At 47.2% G+C, this 25,780-nt stretch overlaps 3 protein-coding genes across 3 annotated transcripts in view; 1 reads left to right on the top strand and 2 right to left on the bottom strand.

Moving 5' to 3' along the window:
• HCK (HCK proto-oncogene, Src family tyrosine kinase) overlaps positions 1 to 24,869 on the top strand; it is a 33,282-nt gene extending 8,413 nt beyond the window's left edge. The window contains exons 4-13 of the mRNA XM_072996611.2: positions 563 to 656; positions 2,442 to 2,540; positions 3,530 to 3,633; positions 4,364 to 4,516; positions 7,022 to 7,174; positions 7,406 to 7,588; positions 10,461 to 10,537; positions 13,070 to 13,223; positions 19,764 to 19,895; positions 21,977 to 24,869. Of these exons, the coding sequence (XP_072852712.2) occupies positions 563 to 656; positions 2,442 to 2,540; positions 3,530 to 3,633; positions 4,364 to 4,516; positions 7,022 to 7,174; positions 7,406 to 7,588; positions 10,461 to 10,537; positions 13,070 to 13,223; positions 19,764 to 19,895; positions 21,977 to 22,179 (1,352 nt within the window). The 3' untranslated portion in view covers positions 22,180 to 24,869. The remainder of the gene's footprint in view (positions 1 to 562; positions 657 to 2,441; positions 2,541 to 3,529; positions 3,634 to 4,363; positions 4,517 to 7,021; positions 7,175 to 7,405; positions 7,589 to 10,460; positions 10,538 to 13,069; positions 13,224 to 19,763; positions 19,896 to 21,976) is intronic.
• LOC144588812 (uncharacterized) overlaps positions 1 to 25,780 on the bottom strand; it is an 856,730-nt gene that overhangs the window by 253,298 nt on the left and 577,652 nt on the right. The window lies entirely within an intron of this gene.
• Positions 1 to 25,780, bottom strand: part of LOC144588813 (uncharacterized) — a 398,202-nt gene that overhangs the window by 42,932 nt on the left and 329,490 nt on the right. The gene's annotated exons all lie outside the window — the stretch shown is intronic.

The following is a 25,780-nucleotide window of genomic DNA, read 5'->3' as shown; positions in this document are numbered from 1 at the left end:
TCTTGCTTCACTGATAGTTGTCGGCCCCAGAGGTAGAGATCCAAGATGGTAGAATAGTGGCCTAATGCCATAAGACATGCAGACGGGCCCCGTTATCTGAGCTTTGCTACCAATCAAAAGCAGGCGAGTAACTTGAACAGGAACATTCAAGGGAAGCCAGATAGACTTCTCCTGATCCTGAGGAAACGCCTTTTTTTTTGCACTGCGTGTCTTATGCCAGAAAATCAAGGCTAATGTTTTAATTACAGATAACATGTCATTAGAAAAGGGAAGGCCTAATGTGCTGACAACATCTGATTGTTACACACATTTGCAAATGAGCTTGTTGTGTTTTGCGATTGGTCACTGGGATGTAAACATAGCTGTCCATTTAATTGCTCGGTCATGTCAGTCTTCCTGAACCATGTGCCTGCGACACTAACACATTTTTTACCTTCTGATTATGAGCTCTCGGTCATGTCCAGTTTGGCTCTCAGACATGCTAGGGTTGGTTTAAGTTAGGCAGTACATCCGCCATAACGTTTGACATTGTGTGACTGCATGCCCTTCGTCCTTCTTACAGAAGATTTCATCGTCCTGGCTCTTTACGACTATGAAGCGATACACAGGGAAGACCTGAGTTTCCAGAAGGGCGAATGTCTCAGAATCCTGGAAGAGTAAGTGCCAGACTGTTACCCATTGCCTCTTTCTTTCCTCCAGGAACCTGGTGGACCTCCTTTTGGCTGTTCTGGCTCATATCAAAGTCCCAGGAAATCTGGTGGCAGCAGCTCTGAAGGAATATTCTTGCCTGCACCGGGGGGGGGGGTCCAGAAGCATGATGCACAGTGCAAATGTGAAACCGTTCTATGCCGCACATTGGCTTCTTCAAAACCATCCTGGGAATTGCAGAATGGCAGCCTTCCTTGTTGAAATATTTTTTTTTCCAGAGGGGCTACACTGGAAATCCCATTGTCCTCCTTCAGTGGAGCCATTTGCCACGCTGGCAGGGAGTGATGGAAGTTGTCTTCTGACCCATCGGAAGGGTTGGGAGAGGCTGTATTGCCACAAAAGGGCTGAGAATTCTTTGCTTGGAGAGACTATACCTTTCAGCTTTACGATTCTGGCCACCTGGAAGACCGTTATCTCCCCATATAAGACATGCTGACCGTTAAGATCATCAGAGGAGGCCCTTTTTTTGGGTCCCATTGCCATCGCAGGTGTATCTGATGGGGTTGCAGGAGAAGCCCCCACACTTGTGGTCCCTCCCAGGGGGTGGAACGCCCTCCCTCGGAAGGCGAGCTCAGCTCCCACCGCCAACACTTAAAGACCCACATCTTTGGGAAGGCTTTTAATAACTAGGACTGTGTCTCTGGGAGCTCTCCCCACCCTGAAGTTAATTTAAAGCATTTAAAGTTCTAAATGCTTTTAATTAATTAGGTAAAGGTTCCCCTTGACAATTTTTGTCCAGTCGTGTCCGACTCTAGGGGGCGGTGCTCATCCCCATTTCCAAGCCATAGAGCCAGCGTTTTGCCCAAAGACAATCCTCCGTGGTCACATGGCCAGTGCGACTTAGACACGGAACGCTGTTACCTTCCCACCGAGGTGGTCCCTATTTATCTACTCACATTTGCATGCTTTCGAACCGCTAGGTTGGCGGGAGCTGGGACAAGCGACGGGCGCTCACTCCATTGCGTGGATTCGATCTTACGACTGCTTGGTCTTCTGACCCTGCAGCACAGGCTTCTGCGGTTTAGCCCACAGCCACCACATTTAATTAATTAATGGAGGTTTAATTGTCATTTGTAGTTTAATTGCTTTTTAGTCTGGAACTTAATTGCATTTTTAGTATTGCTTGATTTCACAATAAATCAGGGTGCCTTGCAGCCCCTCCCTGGGAGGAAGGTGGTCTTCAAATGATACAAGATAGATTAATAAATATGAAGAAAACACAAGCTCCCCTTCAAAGAATCTCTGTTCCTGCAAAAGAGAGGAGGAAAGTTATATAAATAAACCCCCGGAGGTCCCTTCAGACAGTGGCCCAGATAGATAAAAAGAGAAGAAAGCAGAGAAGGCTCTGCCTGGGGAGGAGAAAGGAATCCCAATATGGGAAGTAAAATAAGAGATTGCCACGTGTGGTAGTCAGGATCTACAGGGAGCCTTGACTGGCAGGGAGTCTAAAGTGTTTAGCCTAGCTCTGAAAGCCTCCTTACTTGGTCGTTGGCCGGGGCATGCTTGGACAGCGATGTCCGCACATTGTGGAAAGTGCCCAACGGGCAGAGAGCTTGGGCTGGGTCAACAGCACCGCTTAGGAGGAAAGGCATTGGCTTGGGTTCGGAGCTGGGCAGGTGAAGTGGACGTCTGTGCCCCCTTTTTCTCCCCACGGCAGTGCCTGAAGCTTCCTGAGGACATGAAGCGGATTGAAATAGAAGGCTCTCTTGCTTCCTTGTTCTCTCCTACTGCAGCTCAGGCGAGTGGTGGAGAGCCGAGTCACTGACCACCGGCCAAGAAGGCTACATCCCCAGCAACTACGTCGCCAGGGTCAACTCGCTGGAGACGGAGGAGTGAGTCCACCTGGCTTCTTACAGGCTCGCGTCTCTCTCTGTTTGAGTGGATGGCGGTCGTCTTTCTTCTCCTTGCTAACTTTCTAGAGGAGAGAAGCACGATGGGTGGTGGTGGTGGTTGATTCTTCCCACTGCCTAAGGAAGAAGTAAACATCCACCCACCCCCTTTCATGTCCTTTTCCTTCCTTTTCGGCTCCAATGGGCCACTGCGCTCCCATTGCAGGACGACACAGGGACAGGTCAGGAGTGGGCCAAATGAAGGCTCCGGGCCTGATGCAGCCTTCAGTATCCCTTCTCTCCCTTGCAAATTGAAGACGTTCGGGGGACGGGAGGAATTTCACCCTTTCAGTGCATACATCTATAACTGCTGGATAGCTCAGGGGCTGGTTGAGAGTTCAGTTCCCCTGTGGGCCTCCTTGACATTGGCTAGACTCGATGATCCGTAGGGTGGGCCCCTTCCAGCTCTGCCGTTCAAAGACTGCAGAGATTTTAGGCTTGGATGAGGCTTTTTTCAGAGTGACTTCTGATCAGGAGGGTCTAGACGTACAGCAGAATTGCCCCCATAAGATGTCTCTGGCTACTCATTAGGGACTAACCCTAACACCCAGTCTACGTCATCATGGTTCTTGATCTCCCTGTTGTTAATCCAAAAGGAGACCCAAGCAGGTGGCCTGGGCATGCTTGGAAACTCGTGGCCATCAAAGGCTGATATTCTGTGTTTTGGTGAGCATCTTCACGACATCTTCATGACTTTGGAGAAGCATCTCCAGTGACCTGCTGCACCAAAGCCTCCGCTGGGTTTCCCCCAGACCGTCTCCTCCCTTGAAGACCGTAACAAGACAAGTCCCAACACAGTCCCAGCGTTCATGCTGAGCTTGTGGTTTTCTTGCTGGATTTGGGAAGGGGCAGGTGATGGGTTGGGCAGAGGCAGAAGGGGATGGCAGCAAAGGAAATCTCACCTGCCTGCTTTGGGAATGTTGCCCTCTTAGGTGGTTCTTCAGAGGGGTCAGTCGGAAGGATGCAGAGCGCCAGCTCTTGGCTCCCGGCAACATGATCGGCTCCTTCATGATCCGAGACAGTGAGACGACCAAAGGTAACGCCCGTCCCTCTTGTATGAACAGCGGGTGCCGGGTTGATCCTCTACCCTAGGAAGAGTTGGCAACCCGGAGGGAGGAAAAGGTCGTTATTGAAAGACGTGGTGGTCGAAATGATGACTTGAAGCTATCATGGGGCAGGGAAAAGGAACAGGTTCTCCAAGCAGGCAGAACACCTCATTCGAACGGCTTTTTCTCTATCAACTTTTTTTCCTTATAGGGAAAAAGAGCCCCTGGCAGTGCTTTTGAGTTAAAAAAAAAGCAATCTGAGAGGAAAGGGTTAAGCTGGCTTCATTCTCTTCCTCTTCTCCTGCATCCTGAACTTGGGAGAAGGGTGGCAGGATTGCATCCTTCCAAAGCTCGTTTAAGTTTACAACAGGCCCACTTGGCTAAGAAACGTAGACGCAATAGGGTGCGTTGTGTGGTCTGAACCGGTGAAAACTCAAAATGGGTTGGAAAACATAAGATTTGGGAATGCATTTCCTGGAATCTTTGAGCAGGAATAGAAATATAACTTTCCAAAGGTTTTCCAAAGCTGATACTGGGCCGAACCTTGCTTTGTGTCCATACGGCAGTTACAGAAGCTGCTGTAGTAGAAACAACGCCTCTCAGCTCATCGTGGGTTAAAAATCTTGGGACCGGGGATCCTGGGGGCAGGCCTCAGGGAGGGGGTGAACTCCTTGCCATTCTCTCCACAGTTCCTTTTTCCCCCCTTTCTTTTTGGTACAGGAAGTTACTCTTTGTCGCTAAGAGATTTCGACAGCCAGAACAAAGTGGACACGGTGAAACATTACAAGATCCGGACGCTGGACAACGGAGGCTTCTACATCTCCCCTCGGAACACCTTTAACACCCTCCAGGAGCTGGTCGCTCATTATAAATGTAAACCTTGGGAATTTTCTGTGGTTTCCCCCCTTCCCCTGCAGAGAAACAGCCCCTGGCGGCCCGGCTTCAGGGTTGAAAAGCCATTTCCATGTGGCCGAGCCCAGTGAGAGCAAAACGGGATACTTCGGGTGCTCCGTGGCATGCATGCAGTCCTGGCTCCACACGCCGCTTCCCCAAAACATCAAAAATGGTGGTGCGCCCTCCCGGGAGGGGCCGGATGAAATCTGTCCTGAATGCACCAAATCCAGCTAGCGGTTCCTACTAGGTTTAATCCCGTTCTGAATGGAGACTCGGCCCTTCTGTACTGCAAACCCTATGGATGCAGGGGCTCTGCTCTAGCTGGCGCTGGTTCTGGATTCTGTTGCTTTTTGCTTTTAAAGCTGGGGTATCTTTGATTTTATTTTGCTTGGCTTTCAGAGATAGAAGTAAATCTGGACGTAAGGAATCCTAATAAATAAGCGGTAGCAATCTGAGCAATCAAAACTGCCTATCTTGGGAAAAGCTCATTATTATTATTATTATTATTATTATTATTATTATTATTATTATTATTATTATTATTATTATTATTATTATTATTATTATTATTATTATCATCATCATCATCATCATCATCATCATCATCATCATCATCATCATCATCATCATCATCATCAGACTTCTTTATCCATCGTGGCATGATTGCTAGGGCATGGGATTAGGGCTCAGGAGATCAGGGTCTGAGATTCCCTGTTCAGCCATGGAAGCTCACCGGGTGGGTGGGTGGGTGACGAAGTGGTAAAGCCACTCCCTAAATATCTCACTTACCTGGGTTGAAAACTGAAGGCACATAACACAACCCCGCCAAAAGTGGTAGGGTGTATGCTGAAGACTGCCGGTTCCATTCCTGGCATCTCTCGTATTAAAGAGGTGAGGTAGCAACGGGGAGAAATGATTTCCTTCTCCGCCACAAGTCACAACCTGGGAACATGGGCTTTGTGGTATCTGGCTGCAGAGCTAAACGTGGGGAGTTTGCTTCCCCACTGTGTCTCCTTGACAAGCGACCAGACTTGATGATCCATAGGGTTCTATTATTGTTATTATTATTAACTTGGGTTCAGGACCTGGCATCTCCACTTATTGTTGAGGAAGACTCTTTGTTCTGAAACTCTGGAGAGAACTGACGTCCATCAGCCGCCAACAGGGTGGGGGAAGAGTCTCAGATGCTTCCCTGCGGCCCCCTCTCCTCCTCAATGCCACCCAAATGATTTTTTTAAAAAATCAGCCACTGGAGGGTATGCAAGGCTTTTTCATTATTTTTTTAAGTGTGTGTTTGGCATGGGGAGTTGTTGCTTTTTATTTTAAGGAAATACATTATTTCCTCATTTAATGAGTCAACGCCAGCTTGATTTCATCACTCATTGTGACGTTTAATTTTTAAAGAGATAATTTGCTGCAATGGCCACACCGATTCCTACGTCAGCCACACCCCTTCGGAGGTGTGGTCCCTGAGCAGCCAGCCCCTCGGGAAAATGGTCCTTTGGCCCCACCGAATTCGCCCATCCTGGCGTAGGCGACAGACCAGTGGCCTCTCCTAGCATAAGGCAGCTTCCTGTTTACCTGTCTTACTGGTTTTCCCAAAGTGCTCCATGCAAGGCACTACGACCGGGGAGCAAGAACTGGCCACTATTTCAAACATGGCGTGTTAAAAGAAAAAGATGGGAGTGGTGTAGCCTTGTTGTTGTTGTTTAGTCATTAAGTCATGTCCGACTCTTCGTGACCCCATGGACCAGAGCACGCCAGGCCCTCCTGTCTTCCACTGCCTCCCGGAGTTGTGTCAAATTCATGTTGGTCGCTTCGGTGACCCTGTCCAGGCATCTCATCCTCTGTCGTCCCCTTCTCCTCTCGCCCTCGCACTTTCCCAACATCAGGGTCTTTTCGAAGGGAGTCTTCTCTTCTCATGAGATGGCCAAAATATTGGAGCCTCAGCTTTAAGATCTGTCCTTCCAGTGAGCCCTCAGGGTGGATTTCCTTCAGAATGGATAAATTTGATCTCCTTGCAGTCCATGGGACTCTCAAGAGTCTCCTCCAGCACCACAATTCAAAAGCATCAATTCTTCGGTGGTCCACCTTCTTTATGGTCCAGCTCTCACTTCCATACATCGCGACTGGAAAAACCATCGCTTTGACTATTCAGACCTTTGTCGGCAAGGTGATGTCTCTGCTTTTAAAGATGCCGTCTAGGTTTGTCATGGCTTTCTTCCCAAGAAGCAGGCGTCTTTTGATTTTGTGGCTCCTGTCCCCATCTGCAGTGATCATGGAGCCCTAGAAAGTAAAATCTGTCACTCCCTCCATATCTTCCCCTTCTATTTCCCAGGAGGTGATGGGACCAGTGGCCATGATCTTAGTTTTTTTGATGTTCAGCTTCGGACCGTTTTTGACGCTCTCCTCTTTCACCCTCCTTAAGAGGTTCTTTAAGTCCAGCGGCCTACAAGGTGCTTATTCCTTCTTTCTGCCTTTCAGGTCAAAGCGATGGGTTGTGCCAAACACTGACCTACCCATGTGTTGCGCCGAAGCCTGAGAAACCCTGGGAGAAAGACGCCTGGGAAATTCCCAGGGACTCCTTGAAGCTGGAGGTCATCCTGGGAGCCGGACAGTTTGGGGAAGTCTGGATGGGTAAGGCTGGGGCTCCCACGAATCTCCGGGCCCACGTTTGCAATTTTGAAACGAGGCCTCTAGGCGGCTGCGTTTTCGTGGCTTGGGGGTTCTGCGTCTCACCCCGGGTTCAGCTTTTTGCTTGTGGGCTCAGCCGGTAATGGCCAAATCCACCAGTGACTTGGGTGGCTGGTCTGGGGGACGTCATGACACGTTGATGGGAGTGCATCGCCCCTTGTCCCTCTTCTTCAGCCACCTACAACAGGCACACCAAAGTAGCCGTGAAGACCATGAAGCCGGGCACCATGTCGGTGGAAGCTTTCCTGGAGGAGGCCAACCTCATGAAGACGCTGCAGCACGACAAGCTGGTCAAACTGAACGCTGTGGTGACCAAGGAGGAGCCCATCTATATCATCACGGAGTACATGGAGAAAGGTGAGCCGGAAGGCAGGCAGGGGACCCAGGGCAAGGCCTTCTCTGTGACCGCTCCAAGACGTTGGAACTCCCTCCCACTGGAGGCCAGGCCGGCCCCATCTTGGCTGTCTTTCCGCAAGCAGATTATTGTATTTTCATGCTTTGAATGTGTTTTGGTTTTGCCTGTATTTTTTTCTGTATGGTGTTTGTTTGACCCTTTTCATTATTTTTATACTCACTGTTGTTGGCTTTAAAATGCAGTCTTTTAAAATAAGGATAGAAGCCACATTGGGTCCTTTTTAGGAGAAAGGCGGGGTAAAAATATTTTTTAAATAAAATAAAATAAATGGCAGCCTGCAGAATTCCCTAGCCATCAAGGCTGCTGGCCATGTCGGGTGATTGTTCTCCGGAAAAGAAGCATTTCCAAATTCTGGCAGCTTGTAAAGACCCACATCCAGGCTGGTAAAAGCTCCCCTGGTTCTGGATACCCCTTTTCCTCTCCTTTGCTTACCTGTTTGCAATTTTCATGCTGGAGGTGACCTTCCTCTCAATCACTGCTGCCAAGCGCCATCTTCTCTCCCTCTATTTTCTCAAGGACATTTCAGAGTGAGGGTAGGAAGGGTTTGTCTTTGCTCTGATTTGGCTTTGTGGGCCACCAAGGAACTAATTCCAGCTGACAGCACAAAGCCCACGGGGAGCAGAGTGCATCTCTTTGCAGGCTTGCTAACCTTAGCCCTCCCGGGCCTGAACCATTTTGCCCCCCCCCGTGGTGCCCAGAGGCTCTCAGCCCCTCGCTAACCACAAAGGCACAAGTTCCACGGGCCACGGAAGCTGTGTAGGATGTGGTGTACAGCTGCGAGAAAGTGATAATGGTTCGTGGCGGGAGAGAAAGGGGCGGGTTTGTGTGTCAAGATAATGGAAGGAGCATTAGCCAAGCTGTGAAGATGTATTGATTTCCATGGGGGCCATCATACACTATACCTATGCAGGGGAGAAGAGGTGGAATAGAAAGAAACAGAGACTCAGTGTGTTGCACGCAGAATGTCCAGTTCTCCAGCATGGGTATAAACATGTAGTTTGCAAACTTACTTGTACTGCATACGTCCAAAGAATTGGGGTGTGTCTATGGAAGTTGATCTGAAAGGCACCCTAAGATTCTTTGCAGTTTGTGCTGCGACAGACTGACACAACTACGGACTTGGCATCTCCTTTGGTAGCTTGACGCTCTGAGGTTTGCCACCGGTCCGAGGGGACAAGGCTGGGCCAAATGGAACCGCCGGTGTGACTCTGTGGAAGACAGCTTCCTGGCCACCTATTGTTGTGACCAGCAGGAGTTCTTCCAGTTTCGAGCTGGGAATGGGTCTTGATCAGGCCTGAAAGGAGGTTACGGCGGCCGAGAAGTGGCTAAAGGCTGTCTTTCCGCGTTTGTGAAATCAGACCTCGAAGGAAACTCCTGCTCAAATCCTGCAGATGGGTCATCAAGGACCGCAGACCAATTTGCATAATCTTGAAGATGGGAGAGGTTTTTGATATGACTATCAAATGCTTACATTAGTGAAGCTTTTCTTTCTTCCAATAACAGGCTGTGTTTAAGGTCTGTTTTTGGTCTCAGACAAAAAGAGAGAGAGAGAGGTTTCCTATCAATGACTGTCTGTTTCAGAGGCAGGAAAAATTACAGCTCCTAGAATTTCATACCCAGCACGGCCTTTGTGCTGGGATTTTTGCAACCTCGCATGCTGTATCTGATAGGTGTGGCTGGGAAGGACCTTTCCGGGCTGGAGTGACTATCAATCAATAACAGCACTAACCAATTGTTCCTTCCTTGCCTCTGAATGCGAAGCTCCTTTTGAGCTTTTCCCCTCTCTGTTATCGGTTGGAAGCGGTCAGTGAGTCTGCCGAAGCCTGTCGCTGCAGACAGCCACGTTTTGTGAGTTTGCTGTTCAATCTGTTCAGAACTGCAAGTAAAGAAAACGGTTTTTATTCTTTCTCCTTCTAATGTCTCCGGGTGAGCGACTGAGACTGTAAGTGCCTGTTGAGGAGGAAAAGGGGTGGTCTGCTTGAACTTGAAGCAGTTCTGTTCTGTGACTTCCTGCACCTCCCCTGTGCCGCTAAAGGAATTGAACCAATTATTCCAAACTCTGCAATACGTTGGCCATGTGTTTTGTGAGTTTCTGAGAATTATAGTTGTTTTGCTTTTTTTTTTTTTTTTTAAAAAACTGGAATAGTACCCATCTCCGGCCTGTTCCCTTTTTAACTGGAGGCATCGGCTTAGAGATGGCACTTGGTACCCGCTGTGTATGAAGCAAGGTAAGCATACATTCTGCAGCAAAGGTGTGGAAGGACAGGTAGCTTCTCGCCTACGTCCATGCACTCTGCCTGTCTTAAGGTGCATCCTCAAATGTTTTTCTGTTTGCTGCTCTGAATAAGTTGCCTGATATTGGGTGGGACATGATCTGCTATTTTTATTAATTGTATTGTGGTGCATCTGAAACCAGCCAATATACCGTATTTTTCCATGTATAACACTATACTTTTGTCTAAAATCTTTAGACTAAAAATTGAAGGTTGTCTTATACACGGAAGTAAGCTGAGGAGAGAACAAAAACAAGTGGAGGGGAAAGCAGGGATCAAAGCGATCCTGCAGCGCTTTGATCCCTTTCCCCCTACACTTGCTAAGCCCCACTTAGATTTCTTAATTTTGGATTAGAAAAGTGGGGGCGTCATATACATGGGGGTGTCTTATACAAGGAAAAATACGGTATGTCTCTAAAAGGCCCTGAAGAGGTGGCTTTTCTCCAGGGAGAAAGGCCAGGCAGAGGCAGGAGGACCCGAAGGGAGAAGTCCAGCAGCTGCTTTCCATGCCCTGAAGATGCTGCTTCTTTCCTTCCCACAGGTAGCTTGCTGAATTTCCTGAAAAGCGATGAAGGACACGCACAGCCCCTTCCCAAACTGATTGACTTTGCGGCCCAGGTAAGAGCCACCCCTGAGGTGGGGACGTGGGGGGGGGAGCTGGGGGTGGGGGCTTATTTGGGCACCCAGGCGTGGCTGTTTTGCCAGAGCTGAGCCCTGGAATGGGCTGCCAAGGAAAACCAGGGTCGGGGGGAAGCCAGCGGGGGCTGTTGCTGCTGCTGCTGAATGGCTACTCCCAGGGTGACACGGGCCGCCTGGCCCTGCTGGCTACACCAGTGCTCCCCAACCTTGGGCCTCCAGAGGTTCTTGGACTACAATTCCCAGAAGCCTTCACCACCACCTCTGCTGGCCGGGATTTCTGGGAGTTGAAGTCCAAGAACATCTGGAGGCCCAAGGTTAGGGACCACTGGCCGCTAGAGGGTTTTGGGGGCTGCCATTAAAAAGGAAAAAACCTCTCCCATCTGAGCAATACCTGAGCATCCCTAGAGCAGTTTTGCATAGGTCATCGGCATTTTCAAATTGAGCTTTTCTGGAGGGGCCAGAAAGCCCCACATCTCTCACTTGCATCGTTGTCGGAAGTTTTATGTTACATACCTTAGATTTTTGCTTGTTTTGCTAAAAAGAAGTAGACTCCTCTGAGGTCCATTGTTGCATTTTATAATATTTAATAAAGAAAAGGGTACAACGCTGATCCTTCTGCATGTAAAGCCTGGGCTCTTGCGCTGCTGAAGGACAAGCCGCTTTCTCCAGCATTCTGTGTTGCTCCGTGTGGTATAGAACCCTCAAGACCTGAGTTCAAATCCCCGTTCATCCATGAAAGTCACAGAACAACCTTGGCTTAGCCTTTCTCGCTCTCTCAGCTTCACCTCACCTCACACCGTTGTTGTGAAAAGATGGGGGCGGGAAGCAAGCCATTCACACGACCAATGAATTCATTAGCAGAAAAGTGGGATAGAAAGACGTTGCAATCTACATTTCTTATGATGCGCTGTGCCCGGTTACGCATCCTGGCTCCCAATTACCCACCGCTCTCAAAGACTTTGCAAGGTTTGGTGAGAGGGGAGAAAGGATCCCACCACCACCACCACCACATCCATGGGCTTCTGGTTATGGATGTATCTCCGCCACACCTCGCTGTCAGACTGGGAGCATAGGCTGGATTCCAGCTCCCATCAGACTGAGTCAATACAGCTGGTGGTGAGGGACGATGGGTGTTGTAATCCCACAACTTCTGGAGGGCTGCTCATTCTCGGTTCCTGCTTTGGCAACACACTCGCCATGGCCCTGTTGATGCCAGGTTGCCGGGCGACTTGCTGAAACAGGGATGCCTCAGGCAGCTCAGTAGGTGGGAGGAGCAGAAACCTAGGGCTACGGTAAACGTGTGTCGGCGAAGTGCCGCTTTTCGGCTGGATTAGGCCTTCCTGGAGTCCGTGGAAGACGTCTTAGATCTGAGCAAGAGGAATTCTGACCGCCTCGGCCCCTCATATTTTGGGGTGGTGGTGATGGAAGTGGATGTTACGGCACAGAAACAGTATTTTGTTTTAAAAAGAGGATCCGAGAGCAATGTCTGTGTAACAAGGCCTTGTTACTCCCTGTCCAACGAGTGCGGCAGGGTGTATTTGAATATGCAAAGGCTGGGCGCTGTCCATTTGTGTGAAGGTGCTTTTTATGAACCTTCCTCCAGATCTCCCTCTCCCTTCGAGGAGGAAGTGTTCTCGCTCTGTCCGAGAACAATCCACGCTTTGTCCAGGAGCCCCCTCCCCGTGCCCTCCTTCCTGGTGCCAAAATCAGGCATTCAAAGGAGCAGGTGGGTGCCCCTCCCCCGCCACCCGCGATCCATCCCAGCACCTTCGCCTTGGCAGAGCGGACTGCTAACTCCTTCCCCTTCGGGTCTTCACAGCTCTCTTGGGCAGAGACCCCGAAAGCAGGCGGGCGAGGCTCTTGCTACGTTGCAGGAGGAGCCCGGGAGCAGGACGTTCCCAGGAAAAATACGGGCCTCGCTCACAGCCTTAAAAGATAAAGATAGCTTTGACTGTCAGGGTGTGGGGGAAACCACACCCAAAATCCACGGTCGGATATTTGTGCACCATCAGAAGGCAAGGGTGGGCGATATCTTTCATTCATTGTCGTGTGTCGATGTCTCACGCCTGACCCTATGAACGAGCAGTCTCCGAAATCTCCTGTCCTCAGGCACCCTGCTCAGCTCTTCTAAACTAAGCCTGTGGCTTCTTTTAGGCAGTGAGTCCATCTCATATTGGCGTCCTCTTTTCCTGCTGCCTTTCCATCTTTCCCAATGTTGCTGACTTTTCCAGAGAATTCTGTCTTCTCGGAGCAAAGGATGATGCAAGAGCTGGGGTGGAATTATCCAAATCATGGGCAGGTGGCCTTGTCATGCATCCTTTCAGTCTTGTTAGACAAGGAGTTGGGAATCATTCAGCGTTTCCACCACCTTCAACCGGGCTCCTAAGCTGGATCTGATAGAGACAACGGGTCTCTCCTGGCGCTCTGTGAGCTTCTCTCTCCCAACCATGCTTCCCTGCTGTAGTCCGCGAACCCTGTTATGACCGGTCCCTTTTTCTCTTGTTGGTACAGATCTCAGAAGGCATGGCTTACATTGAGCGGAAGAACTACATCCATCGAGACCTGAGGGCTGCCAACATCCTGGTGTCAGCCATGCTGGTGTGCAAGATTGCTGATTTTGGCTTAGCCAGAGTGATCGAGGACAACGAATACACGGCAAGGGAAGGTACAGATGGGAGGGGGCGTTGTGGATAAATGCCTGCCTATTTTCATTTTCTCTATTTCTGTTATGTGCCGTGCACTCTGAGCAGCCAGTATGGGGCAGCTGGGTAGAATGACAGACTATGAATCAGGAGACCCAGGTTCAAATCCACCCTTGGGCATGGAACCGTGCTCGCTCTGTGTGTGTGTGTGTGTGTGTGTGTGTGTGTGTGTGTCTGTGTGTCTGTGTGTGTGTGTGTGTGTGTGCGCGTGTGCGTGTGTGTGCGTGTGCAATAGGAACCATGCTCGCTCTGTGTGTGTGTGTGCACACGCGCGCAATAGTAAAACCACTCCTTAAGCATCTCACACCTTTTGAAAACCCCACGAGGGTCACTCTAAGTTGGAAGCAACAGGACGACAGGCGGTTTCTGTGCTGAACTCGTGTCTGGATCAGATAATGGACTGGATGAGGGTTAATAAATTGAAACTCAGTCCAGACAAGACAGAAGTGCTGTTAGTGGGTGCTTCGCCGGACAGGTTGGAGGGCCATTTCCCTGCCCTGAATGGGGTTACACTCCCCCTAAGGGACAGGGTCCGTAGCCTGGGGGTGCTCCTGGACCCCGGTCTAACTTTGGAAGCTCAGGTGGACTCGGTGGCCAGGGGTGCCTTCCTTCAGCTGCGGAAATTATACCAGCTACAGCCCTAGCTGAACAAGCAGAGACTCATGACAGTTACACACACACTGGTAACATCTCACATAGATTACTGCAATACGCTCTACGTGGGGCTGCCTTTGAAGACGGTCTGGCAACTGTAGCTGGTCCAGAATCGAGCTGCGTGGCTGGTGAGTGGTGGGGCCGCTAGAGAACACATCAAGCCAATTCTGTTTAAGTTACATTGGCTACCAGTTGCTGTGTGTGTGTTTAGTCGTTTAGTCGTGTCCGACTCTTCGTGACCCCATGGACCAGAGCACGCCAGGCCCTCCTGTCTTCTACTGCCTCCCGGAGTTGTGTCAGGTTCATGTTGGTTGCTTCGCAGACACTGTCCAGCCATCTCATCCTCGGTCGTCCCCTTCTCCTCTTGCCATCACACCTTCCTAACATCAAGGTTTTTTCCAAGGACTCTTTTCTTCTCATGAGATGGCCAAAGTACTGGAGCCTCAGCTTCAGGATCTGTCCTTCCAGTGAGCACTCAGGGTTGATTTCCTTTAGAATTGATAGGTTTGTTCTCTTTGCAGTCCAGGGGATTCTCAAGAGTCTCCTCCAGCACCACAATTCAAAGGCATCAATTCTTCGGCGGTCTGCTTTCTTTATGGTCCAGCTCTCACTTCCATACATCACGACAGGAAAAACCATAGCTTTGACTATTCGGACTTTTGTTGGCAAGGTGATGTCTCTGCTTTTCAAGATGCTGTCAAGATTTGTCATCGCTTTCCTCCCAAGAAGAAGGCGTCTTTTAATTTCAGGGCTGCTGTCTCCATCTGCAGTGATCATGGAGCCCAGGAAGATAAAATTTGACACTGCCTCCATATCTTCCCCTTCTATTTCCCAGGAGGTGATGGGACCAGTGGCCATGATCTTAGTTTTTTTGATGTTGAGTTTCAAACCGTTTTTTGCACTCTCCTCTTTCACTCTCATTACAAGGTTCTTTAATTCCTCCTCACTTTCTGCCATCAGAGTGGTATCATCTGCATATCGGAGGTTGTTGATATTTCTTCCGGCAATCTTAATTCCGGCTTGGGTTTCTTCCAGTCCAGCCTTCCGCATGATGTATTCTGCATATAAGTTAAATAAGCTGGGGGACAATATACAGCCTTGCCGTACTCCTTTCCCAATTTTGAACCACTCAGTTGTTCCATGACCAGTTCTAACTGTTGCTTCCTGTCCCACATATAGGTTTCTCAGGAGACAGATAAAGTGGTCAGGCACTCCCATTTCTTTAAGAACTTGCCATAGTTTGTTGTGGTCCACCCAGTCAAAGGCTTTCGCATAGTCAATGAAGCAGAAGTAGATATTTTTCTGGAACTCTCTGGCTTTCTCCATAATCCAGCGCAAGTTAGCAATTTGGTCTCGAGTTCCTCTGCCTCTTCGGAATCCAGCTTGTACTTCTGGGAGTTCTCGGTCCACATACTGCTGAAGCCTACCTTGGAGGATTCTGAGCATAACCTTGCTAGCGTGCGAAATGAGTGCAATTGTTCGGTAGTTGGAGCATTCTTTGGCACTGCCTTTCTTTGGGATTGGGATGTAGACTGATCTTTTCCAATCCTCTGGCCACTGTTGGGTTTTCCAAACTTGCTGGCATATTGAATGTAGCACCTTAACAGCATCATCTTTCAAGATTTTAAATAGTTCAACTGGGATGCCATCACCTCCACTGGCCTTGTTGTTAGCCAGGCTTTCTAAGGCCCACTTGACTTCACTCTCCAGGATGTCTGGCTCAAGGTCAGCAACTACATTGTCTGGGTTGTCCGGGATATCCAAATCTTTCTGATATAATTCCTCTGTGTATTCTTGCCACCTCTTCTTGACGTCTTCTGCTTCTGTTAGGTCCCTCCCATTTTTGTCTTTTATCATGTTCATCTTTGCGCAAAATGTTCCTCTAATATCTCCAATTTTCCTGAACAGCTCTCTGGTCTTTCCTTTTCTGTTATCTTCCTCTATTTCTTTGCATTGTTCATTTAAGAAGGCCCTCTTGTCTCTCCTTGCTATTCTTTGGAAGTCTGCATTCAATTTTCTGTAACTTTCCCTATCTCCCTTGCATTTTGTTTCCCTTCTCCTCTCTGCTATTTCTAAGGCCTCGTTGGACAGCCACTTTGCTTTCTTGCATTTCCTTTTCTTTGGGATGGTTTTCGTTGCTGCCTCCTGGACAATGTTACGAGCCTCTATCCAAAGTTCTTCAGGCACTCTGTCCACCAAATCTAGTTCCTTAAATCTGTTCTTTACTTCCACTGTGTATTCATAAGGGATTTGGTTTAGATTATACCTGAGTGGCCCAGTGGTTTTTCCTACTCTCTTCAGTCTAAGCTTGAATTTTGCTATGAGAAGCTGATGATCAGAACCGCAGTCAGCTCCAGGTCTTGTTTTTGCTGACTGTATAGAGCTTCTCCATCTTTGGCTGCAGAGAATATAATCAATCTGATTTCGATATTGCCCATCTGGTGATTTCCATGTATAGAGTCGCCTCTTGTGTTGTTGGAAAAGAGTGTTTGTGATGACCAGCTTATTCTCTTGACAAAACTCTATTAGCCTTTGTCCTGCTTCGTTCTGAACTCCAAGGCCAAACTTCCCTGTTGTTCCTTTTATCTCTTGGCTCCCTACTTTAGCATTCCAGTCCCCTAGAATGAGAAGAACATCTTTCTTTGGTGTCAGTTCTAGAAGGTGTTGTAAATCTTCATAGAATTGTTCAATTTCAGTCTCCTCAGCAATGCTGGTTGGTGCATAAACTTGGATTATTGTGATGTTGAATGGCCTGCCTTGGATTCGTATTGACATCATTCTATCATTTTTGAGATTGTATCCCATTACAGCTTTTCCCACTCTTTTGTTGACTATGAGGGCTACTCCATTCCTTCTACGGGATTCTTGCCCACAGTAGTAGATATGATAATCATCTGAGCTGAATTCGCCCATTCCTGTCCATTTTAGTTCACTGATGCCCAGGATGTCGATGTTTATTCTTGCCATCTCCTGTTTGACCACCTCCAGCTTCCCAGTGTTCATAGATCTTACATTCCAGGTTCCTATGCAGTATTTTTCTTTGCAGCATTGGACTTTCCTTTCACTTCCAGGCACGTCCACAGCTGAGCGTCCTTTCGGCTTTGGCCCAACCACTTCATTAGCTCTGGAGCTACTTGTACTTGTCCTCCACTCTTCCTCAGTAGCATGTTGGACGCCTTCCGACCTGAGGGGCCCATCTTCCAGCGTCATATCTTTTAGCCTTTTGTTTCTGATCATGGGGTGTTCTTGGCAAAGATACTGAAGTGGCTTGCCATTTCCTACTCCAGGTGGATTGCGTTTAGTCGGAACTCTCCACTATGTCCTGTCCGTCTTGGGTGTCCCTGCACGGCATAGCCCATAGCTTCTCTGAGTTACTCAAGCCCCTTCGCCACGACAAGGCAGCAATCCATGAAGTTTTGGTTGCTGCCTGGGCCCAATTCAAAGTGCTTGTTTTGATGGGTAAACCCCTAAACGGCTTGGGCCCTGGATACCTGAAGGACTGCCTCCTTCCATATGAACCTACCCAGCAGTTAAGATCTAGCCAGGGGGCCCTTTTGAAAGAGCTGTCCCTTAAGGAAGAAAGAGGGACGGCTTGAAGACAAAGGGCCTTTTTGGCAGTTGCCCCCAGACTATGTAATGCCCTCCCGACTGAGATTCGTCTGGCGCCGACGCTGATGACATTTCGGCGCCAGCTCAAAACCTTCCTGTTCCAAAAGGCTTTTAACTGAAATAATATTTTAATTGCATTTTAATTATTTTGCCCTTTTATTTTGCCTTTTTATTGTATTTTAAATGTTGTAAGCTGCCCAGAGACCTTCGGGCAGTGTGGGCGGCATATAAGTTAAATAAATAAATAAATAAATAAACAACAAGACATTAGTGGCGTATTAGAAGCTCTTGACAAACAATGGTCTAAGGAGTGAGTCACAATGATGTAAGGGTCAGAGGGTTAGGCTAAGCCTCCAGAAACCTGGGTTCAAATTCCCGCTTGTTCGTGAAACTCATTGGCTGAAATAGAGTCGCCAGTTGCAAGTGGAACAGGCCCACGGAATTGAAGCAACTTATGGAGGAGCTGATTCACCAGATCCCTCACTAATTCAATGGGTCTCCTCTAATTGTGATTTACTACTGAATTTTCAGCCATTAGGTGGCCTTGAGCTGGTGAAACAGTTGGGCTGGCTTACCTCACAAGGGGATTGAAAAGATAAAATGGAGAAAAGGAAGGAAAAAAAGCATTCCAATTTGAGTCCAAACAATAGTGATTAAATGCAGAAAAAAAAGAGAACCAAAATTCAGAGTTTGGTAATATTACTTTTTCTGCACTGTAGTTCCCAGAATCCCCCTCCATGTTGGCTGGAGGATTCTGGGAGTTGTAGTCCAGACCATAGACACACATGTTCCAGTTTCATATATGTCACAAGGACCGAATGGGCATCCTTCAGACCACATCAGAGATTTAGACTGCACTTCCTCAGGAGTAAGCCCAGCTGGCTATGGGGGGATGTATGAAAGTGTAAGGATAAATAGCATGGCGCTGTTAGTGATCCCTTAAGAAGGGCAACATATCACCTGCCAATTTACGCTGTTTTTTTCTAAGGCGCCACTGAATTGCTTCTGAGTTACGGTGAGTTATATGAGATGTTCAAGGCAGGTGTTTACTATTATAATTTCTCTTCTCTCCCCCCCTCCATTAATTTCTGTGGCTCAAGGGGTCTCTTGAACCCAGATCTCCTGAGCCTTAGTTTAACAGTCCACCTACTAAACCACACTGGCTCACATTGATGCTGGCAGTGCCATTTAAAGATATATCTTCCTTGCGTGTAGAAAAATCAGAATTCTGCATGAAGAGGAACTGCTTTCTGAAACCTGCCGTTTTAAGCAAGTTTTTACATTTTCCACATTTGGCCAAAAAAAAAAGGCATGCTGCTTATATAGTGCCTCGTTGCAGTTAAAACACTCTTGAGGCAGTTTACAATTTAATTATGCAGGCTACAGCAAGCTGGGTACTCCATTTACTGACCTCAGAAGGATGGAAGGCTGAATGAAGCCAGCTACCTGAGATTGAACCCAGCTTGTGAGCAGAGTTTTGGCTGCAGGACTGCAGTTTAACCTCCACCTCACGAGGCTCTTTTGACCTTGTTGTTGTTGTTGTTGTTTAGTCGTTAAGTCACGTCCGACTATTCATGACCCCATGGACCAGAGCACGCCAGGCCCTCCTGTCTTCCACTGCCTCCCGGAGTTGGGTCAAACTCATGTTGGTCGCTTCGATAAACACTGTCCATCCATCACGTCCTCTGTCATCCCCTTCTCCTCCTGCCTTCACACTTTCCCAACATCAGGGTCTTTTCCAAGGAGTCTTCTGTTCTCATGAGATGGCCAAAGTATTGGAGCCTCCGCTTCAGGATCTGTCCTTCCAGGGAGCACTCAGGGTTGATTTCCTTCAAAGTGGATAGGTTTGTTCTCCTTGCAGTCCAGGGGACTCTCAAGGGCCCCCTCCAGCACCACAATTCAAAAGCATCAGTTCTTCAACGGTCAGCCTTCTTTATGGCATCAATTCTTCAGCTTCCATACATCACTGTCTACTTAAGGTGAAGGCTGAAGACCAGCTTTCAGGAAGGAGAATCCTGCTCAGCTGTTCCTTCTTGGGGGCTAAGATTTAATTATCCATTTAGGAGACAAGCGCGGGTGCTGTGTAATTAAAGCAATGCAATACCGTCCTGAAGCAATATACTGTGTCAAGTCCATTTCTGGAAGCAACCCGTTTCCAGTTCATAAACCCGCTCTGACTATATGACATTTTTCTTTCCTGCTGAGTCTCACGTTTTTTCTCTCTTGGCCTCTTTGTGCAGGGGCCAAGTTCCCCATCAAGTGGACGGCACCCGAAGCTATTAATTATGGCTCCTTCACCATCAAATCGGATATCTGGTCCTTCGGGATTCTTCTGACGGAGATAATTACTTATGGACGGACCCCGTATCCAGGTGAGTAGCAGAAAGGTTTCCCTGCGGCCTCTCTGGGTAATTCAGATTTCTTGGCGAACCCTTGGAGTTTCTCCCCAGTGCCTCGTTTCAATGCTATCCTGCTGCTCCTGTAATACTTTTAGGTTCTATGGGAGGAATGTTTGCTTTTTTAGATACCTATAGATGAATCTTGCAAACACAGTTTCACAAAATGAGCCTCTCTTATTTAGTTATATAAAAGACATCCCAAGCAATTATAACAAGAACAAGGGTACAGCTTGTGCACTCCGAGCCTCGCAACTGTACCAATAAAGAGATTGTTTCTAGAATCACAAAATTCAAGTGTCCTTTTGAATTCAAATTCAGACAAAAAATCTAGGCTGTGTTCCTCAGCTGTGTTTGGGTGTCTGTAACAGAGAAGTATCAGCTCCACATGCAAAGTCTTCAAAACCCTGGAATAAAATATCCATTCAGTTGCATATGCGTGAATGCACCATGTGGATTTACCCGTCCCACCCAAACATAGAGGAATTATACCTAGACCAAGTTGGTAAGGTCTTCAGCAGTCTACGAGGCAACAGCAGCTCTGGTCTTTTCACCTCTCCCGCTCTTCTTGATTTGGATCTCTTACTCACAGCTTTGCTCTTCCTTACTCCCACCCCTTTGGGCTGAACCAATATTTCATATGGATGATACTCACAGTCACTTTTCTGGAATCAACCAGCAGAATTCTCCCAGAATTGCTGGCTGCGGAATTCCAGGAGCGGAAGCCTAAAAAAACTCATTTTCCCAAGACTCCTCTTCCAGGTTCCAGGTTTGTTGCTTTCCAAACAGAGATGGCATTTAGGAAGCAGGCCAGTGTGTCACCTAATGTAGGCATCCTTCAGTCTCGAGAGATTAGGGTCACGTGCTCTGTATGGAGGACTGGGAACAGCATTTAGTGTGGCTGAGGAGGCCAATTCGAGAGTGACAATCCCTTCCACACTGAAGACAAACACCATCCGTCCTCTGTCCAGGTCCCTGATTTTACTGGTTTTGGGACTGCCTCTTGAACAAAGGGTTGTTCAAATTTGGAGAGGCCGTGATGCACCACCTTCCTCCAGGCTGAACGCTCCGATGTCAGGGTTTCCTACCTGTTGAGGTCCATTCCTAAGGCCTTCAGATCCCGCTTGCAGATCTCCTTGTATCGCAGCTGTGGTCTCCCTCTGGGGCGCTTTCCCTGCACTCATTCTCCATATAGGAGATCTTCTGGAATCCGACCGCCATCCATTCTTCCGACATGCCCAAGTCAACGTAGATGTTGCTGTTTCAGTAATGTGTTGTTGTTGTTGTTGTTTAGTCATTAAGTCATGTCCGACTCTTTGTGACCCCATGGACCAGAGCATGCTAGGCCCTCCTGTCTTCCACTGCCTCCCGGAGTTGGGTCAAATTCATGTTGGTTGCTTCAATGACCCTGTCCAACCATCTCGTCCTCTGTCATCCCCTCCTCTTGCCAACATCAGGGCCTTTTCCAGGGAGTCTTCTCTTCTCATGAGGGGGCCAAAGTATTGGAGCCTCAGCTTCAGGATCTGTCCTTCCAGTGAGCACTCAGGGTTGATTTCAGTAATGTATAGGTAAAGGTAAAGCTTCCCCTTGACATTTAGTCCAGTCGTGGCCAACTCTAGGGGGCTCGTCCCCGTTTCTTAGCCATAGAGCCAGCGTTTGTCTGAAGACAGTTTCCGTGGTCACGTGGCAAGCGCGACTAGACACGGAATGCCGTGACCTTCCCACCGTGGTGGTACTTATTTATCCACTTGCATCTTTACATGCTTTCGAATGGCTAGGTTGGCAGGAGCCGGGACAAGCGACGGAAGCTCACTCAGTTGTGTGGATTCAATCTTACAATGGCTGGTCTTCTGACCTTGCAGCCCAGAGGCTTCTGCGGTTTAACCAGCAGCGCCACCACATCCCCTCCTCAGTAATGTATACATGCTAACAATTCTAGCTCGTTCTAGGACTACTCTATTTGGAACTTTGTCCTAACTGTGTCACCTAATAAACATGAATAAAATCCCACTTCTATAGGCTTATCATACTTTTTTCCTCATTTTTTTAAAACCCAGGGATGTCAAACCAGGAAGTGATGCGTGCCCTTGAACGTGGCTATCGGATGCCACGCACGGAGGGTTGCCCCGAGGAGCTCTATGATATCATGATGCGGTGCTGGAAGAACAAGCCCGAGGACCGCCCTACTTTTGAGTACAATCAAAGCATCCTGGAAGATTTCTTCACTGCAACAGAAAGTCAATACCAAAAGCAGCCTTAAAGGAAAAAGGTGGAGAGACCCTGGAATGGGGACATCCTTGCAGAAGAAGAAGTTTTATGGGGCAGATGACACGCAGGCTGTCCCCACCAGCAGATTAGAGGAAAGCTGCTCTTTCTCTCTTGTGAGGTTCCAAAGAGGACCTTTCAGGCCATTTTGCTGAAGACAGAGCTGGAGGATGCTTGACCCTGGATCAAATCCAACCTAAACAATCCTTGTATTCTTAGCTAAAGACAAGCTAATGACACCCATCAACCACAGTGACAGATAATCTCTTCTCCTTAGCACAACAATGCACCCACAACAAGACACACTAATCACCCATCTACAGAAAAAGACAAAAGCCCATCTCACAGCCATAAATACTGCACTCCCAAGCCCACTACACCAGAGCACAGAGTGCTGTCCTCTGAAGATGCCGGCCACAGAGACTGGCGAAACATTAGGAAGAACAACCTTCAGAACACAGCCAAAGAACCCGAAAAACCCAGAACAATCAATAAAATATTTTAATCAGACTTCAGTTATTTCAAAGGAAATTACAGTATATGATGCGCTTCCCCCCTCGAAGTTATGCCAGCTATTGGAAAGTCATCAGTTGTTCTTCTATAAGTCTGTGCGTGAGTGAGCAGGTGAAGGTTGTTATTTGATCCGTTGACGAGTCACATCACAGAAATGACCTCTCATTAGTAGCATTATAATTAGGATGGCCATATGTTCTTTCACAGAAGAAACGGTTCTTTCTTTGAGTGGGATGAAGCCGGCACACTTAAATCTTCGTTTCCTTGGTAAGCCAAACTGTGAGAGCAAATCTTCTATTCATGACAACCCCACGTTAGTTTATGAATCCAGGACATTAAATTCTTCCCTGTGGTGACTGTCTTTCTCTATACCTATAATAGCTTTTAAAAGGGAATTAGAAAGTTACTTGCATAAAGCATGTCAGAAGCTACAAACAACATCTTTTCCCTCACTCTAGCTGGAGTTTTACACATTTTAGAAGCAGTTTCCTTAAATCCAGAAATATTAGGTTTCTATGGGCTGGGGGGAGTTTGCTAGCAGAGTCAGAAATCATTAAGAACCACAAAGATTTGTTTCTGGATCCAGTGCTGCAATGGTTTGGTTTTCTTATTTTAACCAGGGCAGCAAAATTGCAGAATGTTAATAATGCATCGCATCCACATGTTTGCAGCATCCGTGCACAAGTTCGAGATAAATTTGGCATTGTGAAATATCTGTGGCAGGGATACTGCATTGCCTGGGCACTGAAACTGCAGCATTTAACACAGAGGGGAAGGCTGTGCTTGCTCTGAATGGGACCCCCACTCTTACTGGGAGAGCTCCATGGAAAACCACCAGCATGAACCACACAGACCAGTACTTAGGAGCCCCATTCATCCCTCTCTCCAACATTTGTGCTATTTTGTATACTGGCATTTCTCCTTTTTTAATTTATTTCTCTGTAAGCTTTGGTTCTGCATCACTGGGATTGTGAGGTTACCCATTGGTTGCTGTTATTTTAAGCAATCAAAGAACATTTCTCCTTGCCTTGTCTTGAGGACAAAATTTTGGTGATTTTCCTTAAACAAAACACAAGACACAAGGCAAAATGGAAGTCTTCAAAGGTTGTCCATGGCCCTTCTGCCTGTGCCTAAAATAATGGCCGGTTAGTACTGTACAGCCATGTGTTAGAAAGTACAGCCAAGAGCCCTTTACTCATCTGAGTTGACAGTAGAGCAAAGAAACTGGATAGAGAAATAGTCTCACATAATAGAAGGCAGCTTGCTGTGGCCATGATAACATGGAAACAAGAAGGCTATTCTACCGCTACTTACTAAACTGATTTTACACTCATTTCAGAAGAGTTTGAACCAATTCATTTTCATTGCATTTTTATTTATTTATTTATTTGGGCTTCTTGCAGCTGTTCATTTCATTCCAAATTTACAGCGCAGGTACCATAAAATGACATATACACCAAAATACTAAAGAGTAAAACCTAAGATCATAAAAGCACAATAAAGAAGCAAAGAAACAGCATGCAGATGGATATCTGATAAACCACTTCTACTAAGAACTACAAGGTTGGATGCTGATGTTTTTATAGTCGTATCAGAGTAAACGTGGTCCTCCTGCTGTTGACAGACTACCATCAGACCGATTCCTGGAGGAAAAGTCCATCCCAGGTGACAAGCCATGATGGGGGATGTACCATCTCCAGGCTTTTAATATTTTAAAAAATCAAATTAGCTAAGGACAGTTTCAAGAAAGACACTTGAAGTTTGCCATTTTGTTAACTTTAAAGTAATTATAATCTAGGTTTATATCTGGCTCCAAGGTTTAGATTACAAAGGATGAGAGATGAACTTGCACATTTTAACTACTGGCCATTGGGTTTATGCCTCTGTGACATTTGGTGTGTAGTCTGTGGGTCTGAAAACTGGTGAAAAGTGGCACCTCTAAGGCTTGGGATGTTTATATTTTTAACATTGGTGAAACCTGAGGAAATGTTTTCCACCAGTTAACTATATGTCACTTCTCTTTTCTACTCTGTACCTGCACTTAACAGCTCTGTGAGGTGGAGATGAAGGATGAGAATTGAAAATGATTTGTTTCAGGGTGCTTACTTTGTACATTGTGAAACGCAAACCATTCTGTGTCTTTCATATTGATAAAAGTTTTAAGAATTCAAATCTGTCTGCAAGTATTTCCTGACTGTTAGTAGTGGTGATTTTGGAAATAACTGGCCTGTGCTTCGCAAGGCCAGTTTAAAAGTACAGTGGTGCCTCGCTTAACAACGATAATCTGTTCCAGGAAAATCGCCATTAAGCGAAAATATCATAAACGAAATTAAAAACCCCATTGAAACGCATTGAAACTCGTTCTATGCGTTCCAATGGGGTAAAAACTCACAGTCCAGTGAAGATCCTCCATACGGCGGCCATTTTCGCTGCCTGTATAGCGAGGAATCCATCCCTAAACACAGCGGGGAGCCATTTTAAGCACCCGGTGGCCATTTTGAAACCACTAATCAGCTGCTTAAAAAAACATTGTTCTGCAAACAATCAGTTCCTGAAGCAGGGAACTGATCATCGCAAAGCGAGAAAGCCCTATTTAGACCATTGGTTTGCGATCGCAATTGCAATTGCAAAAAGATTGTCATACAGCGATTTCATTGTAATGTGGGACAATCGTTAAGCGAGACACCACTGTATAGGATAGCAGGCATTTTCTCCTTGCAATATGATGTTCAGAAGCAAGGTGCACTTGTAACACTAAACAATGGTTTAGCTTGTTCAGAACAGCCTAGTGGCACTTGAGCCTTCTCCATTCTGCTCCTTCCTCTGGTGTGACTGTTAGGTTTAGATTAACTACAGTTTAACTTATTTGACGACCGATGGTTTTAAGCCCTCAAGCTTGTTCAACTACAGTTGAACATGTATGTAATCTTAACTTTGTCTAATGAAAGCAAGCCAGCTTCATAAAAATGAGTCTGAAATTGGATTTTCCCCACCCTCTACACTTTCAGATTAACTACAGCAGGTCTGAGAAAATGGATGATCCGTGAAAGCTCACACTGATATAAATGGGTTAGTCTTTAAGG

Source organism: Pogona vitticeps, chromosome 4 (assembly GCF_051106095.1).
Source record: "Pogona vitticeps strain Pit_001003342236 chromosome 4, PviZW2.1, whole genome shotgun sequence".
Taxonomy (NCBI): domain Eukaryota; kingdom Metazoa; phylum Chordata; class Lepidosauria; order Squamata; family Agamidae; genus Pogona; species Pogona vitticeps.
The sequence above is the reverse complement of the archived record's forward strand: the minus strand, read 5'-3'. Positions and strand labels throughout refer to the sequence as shown.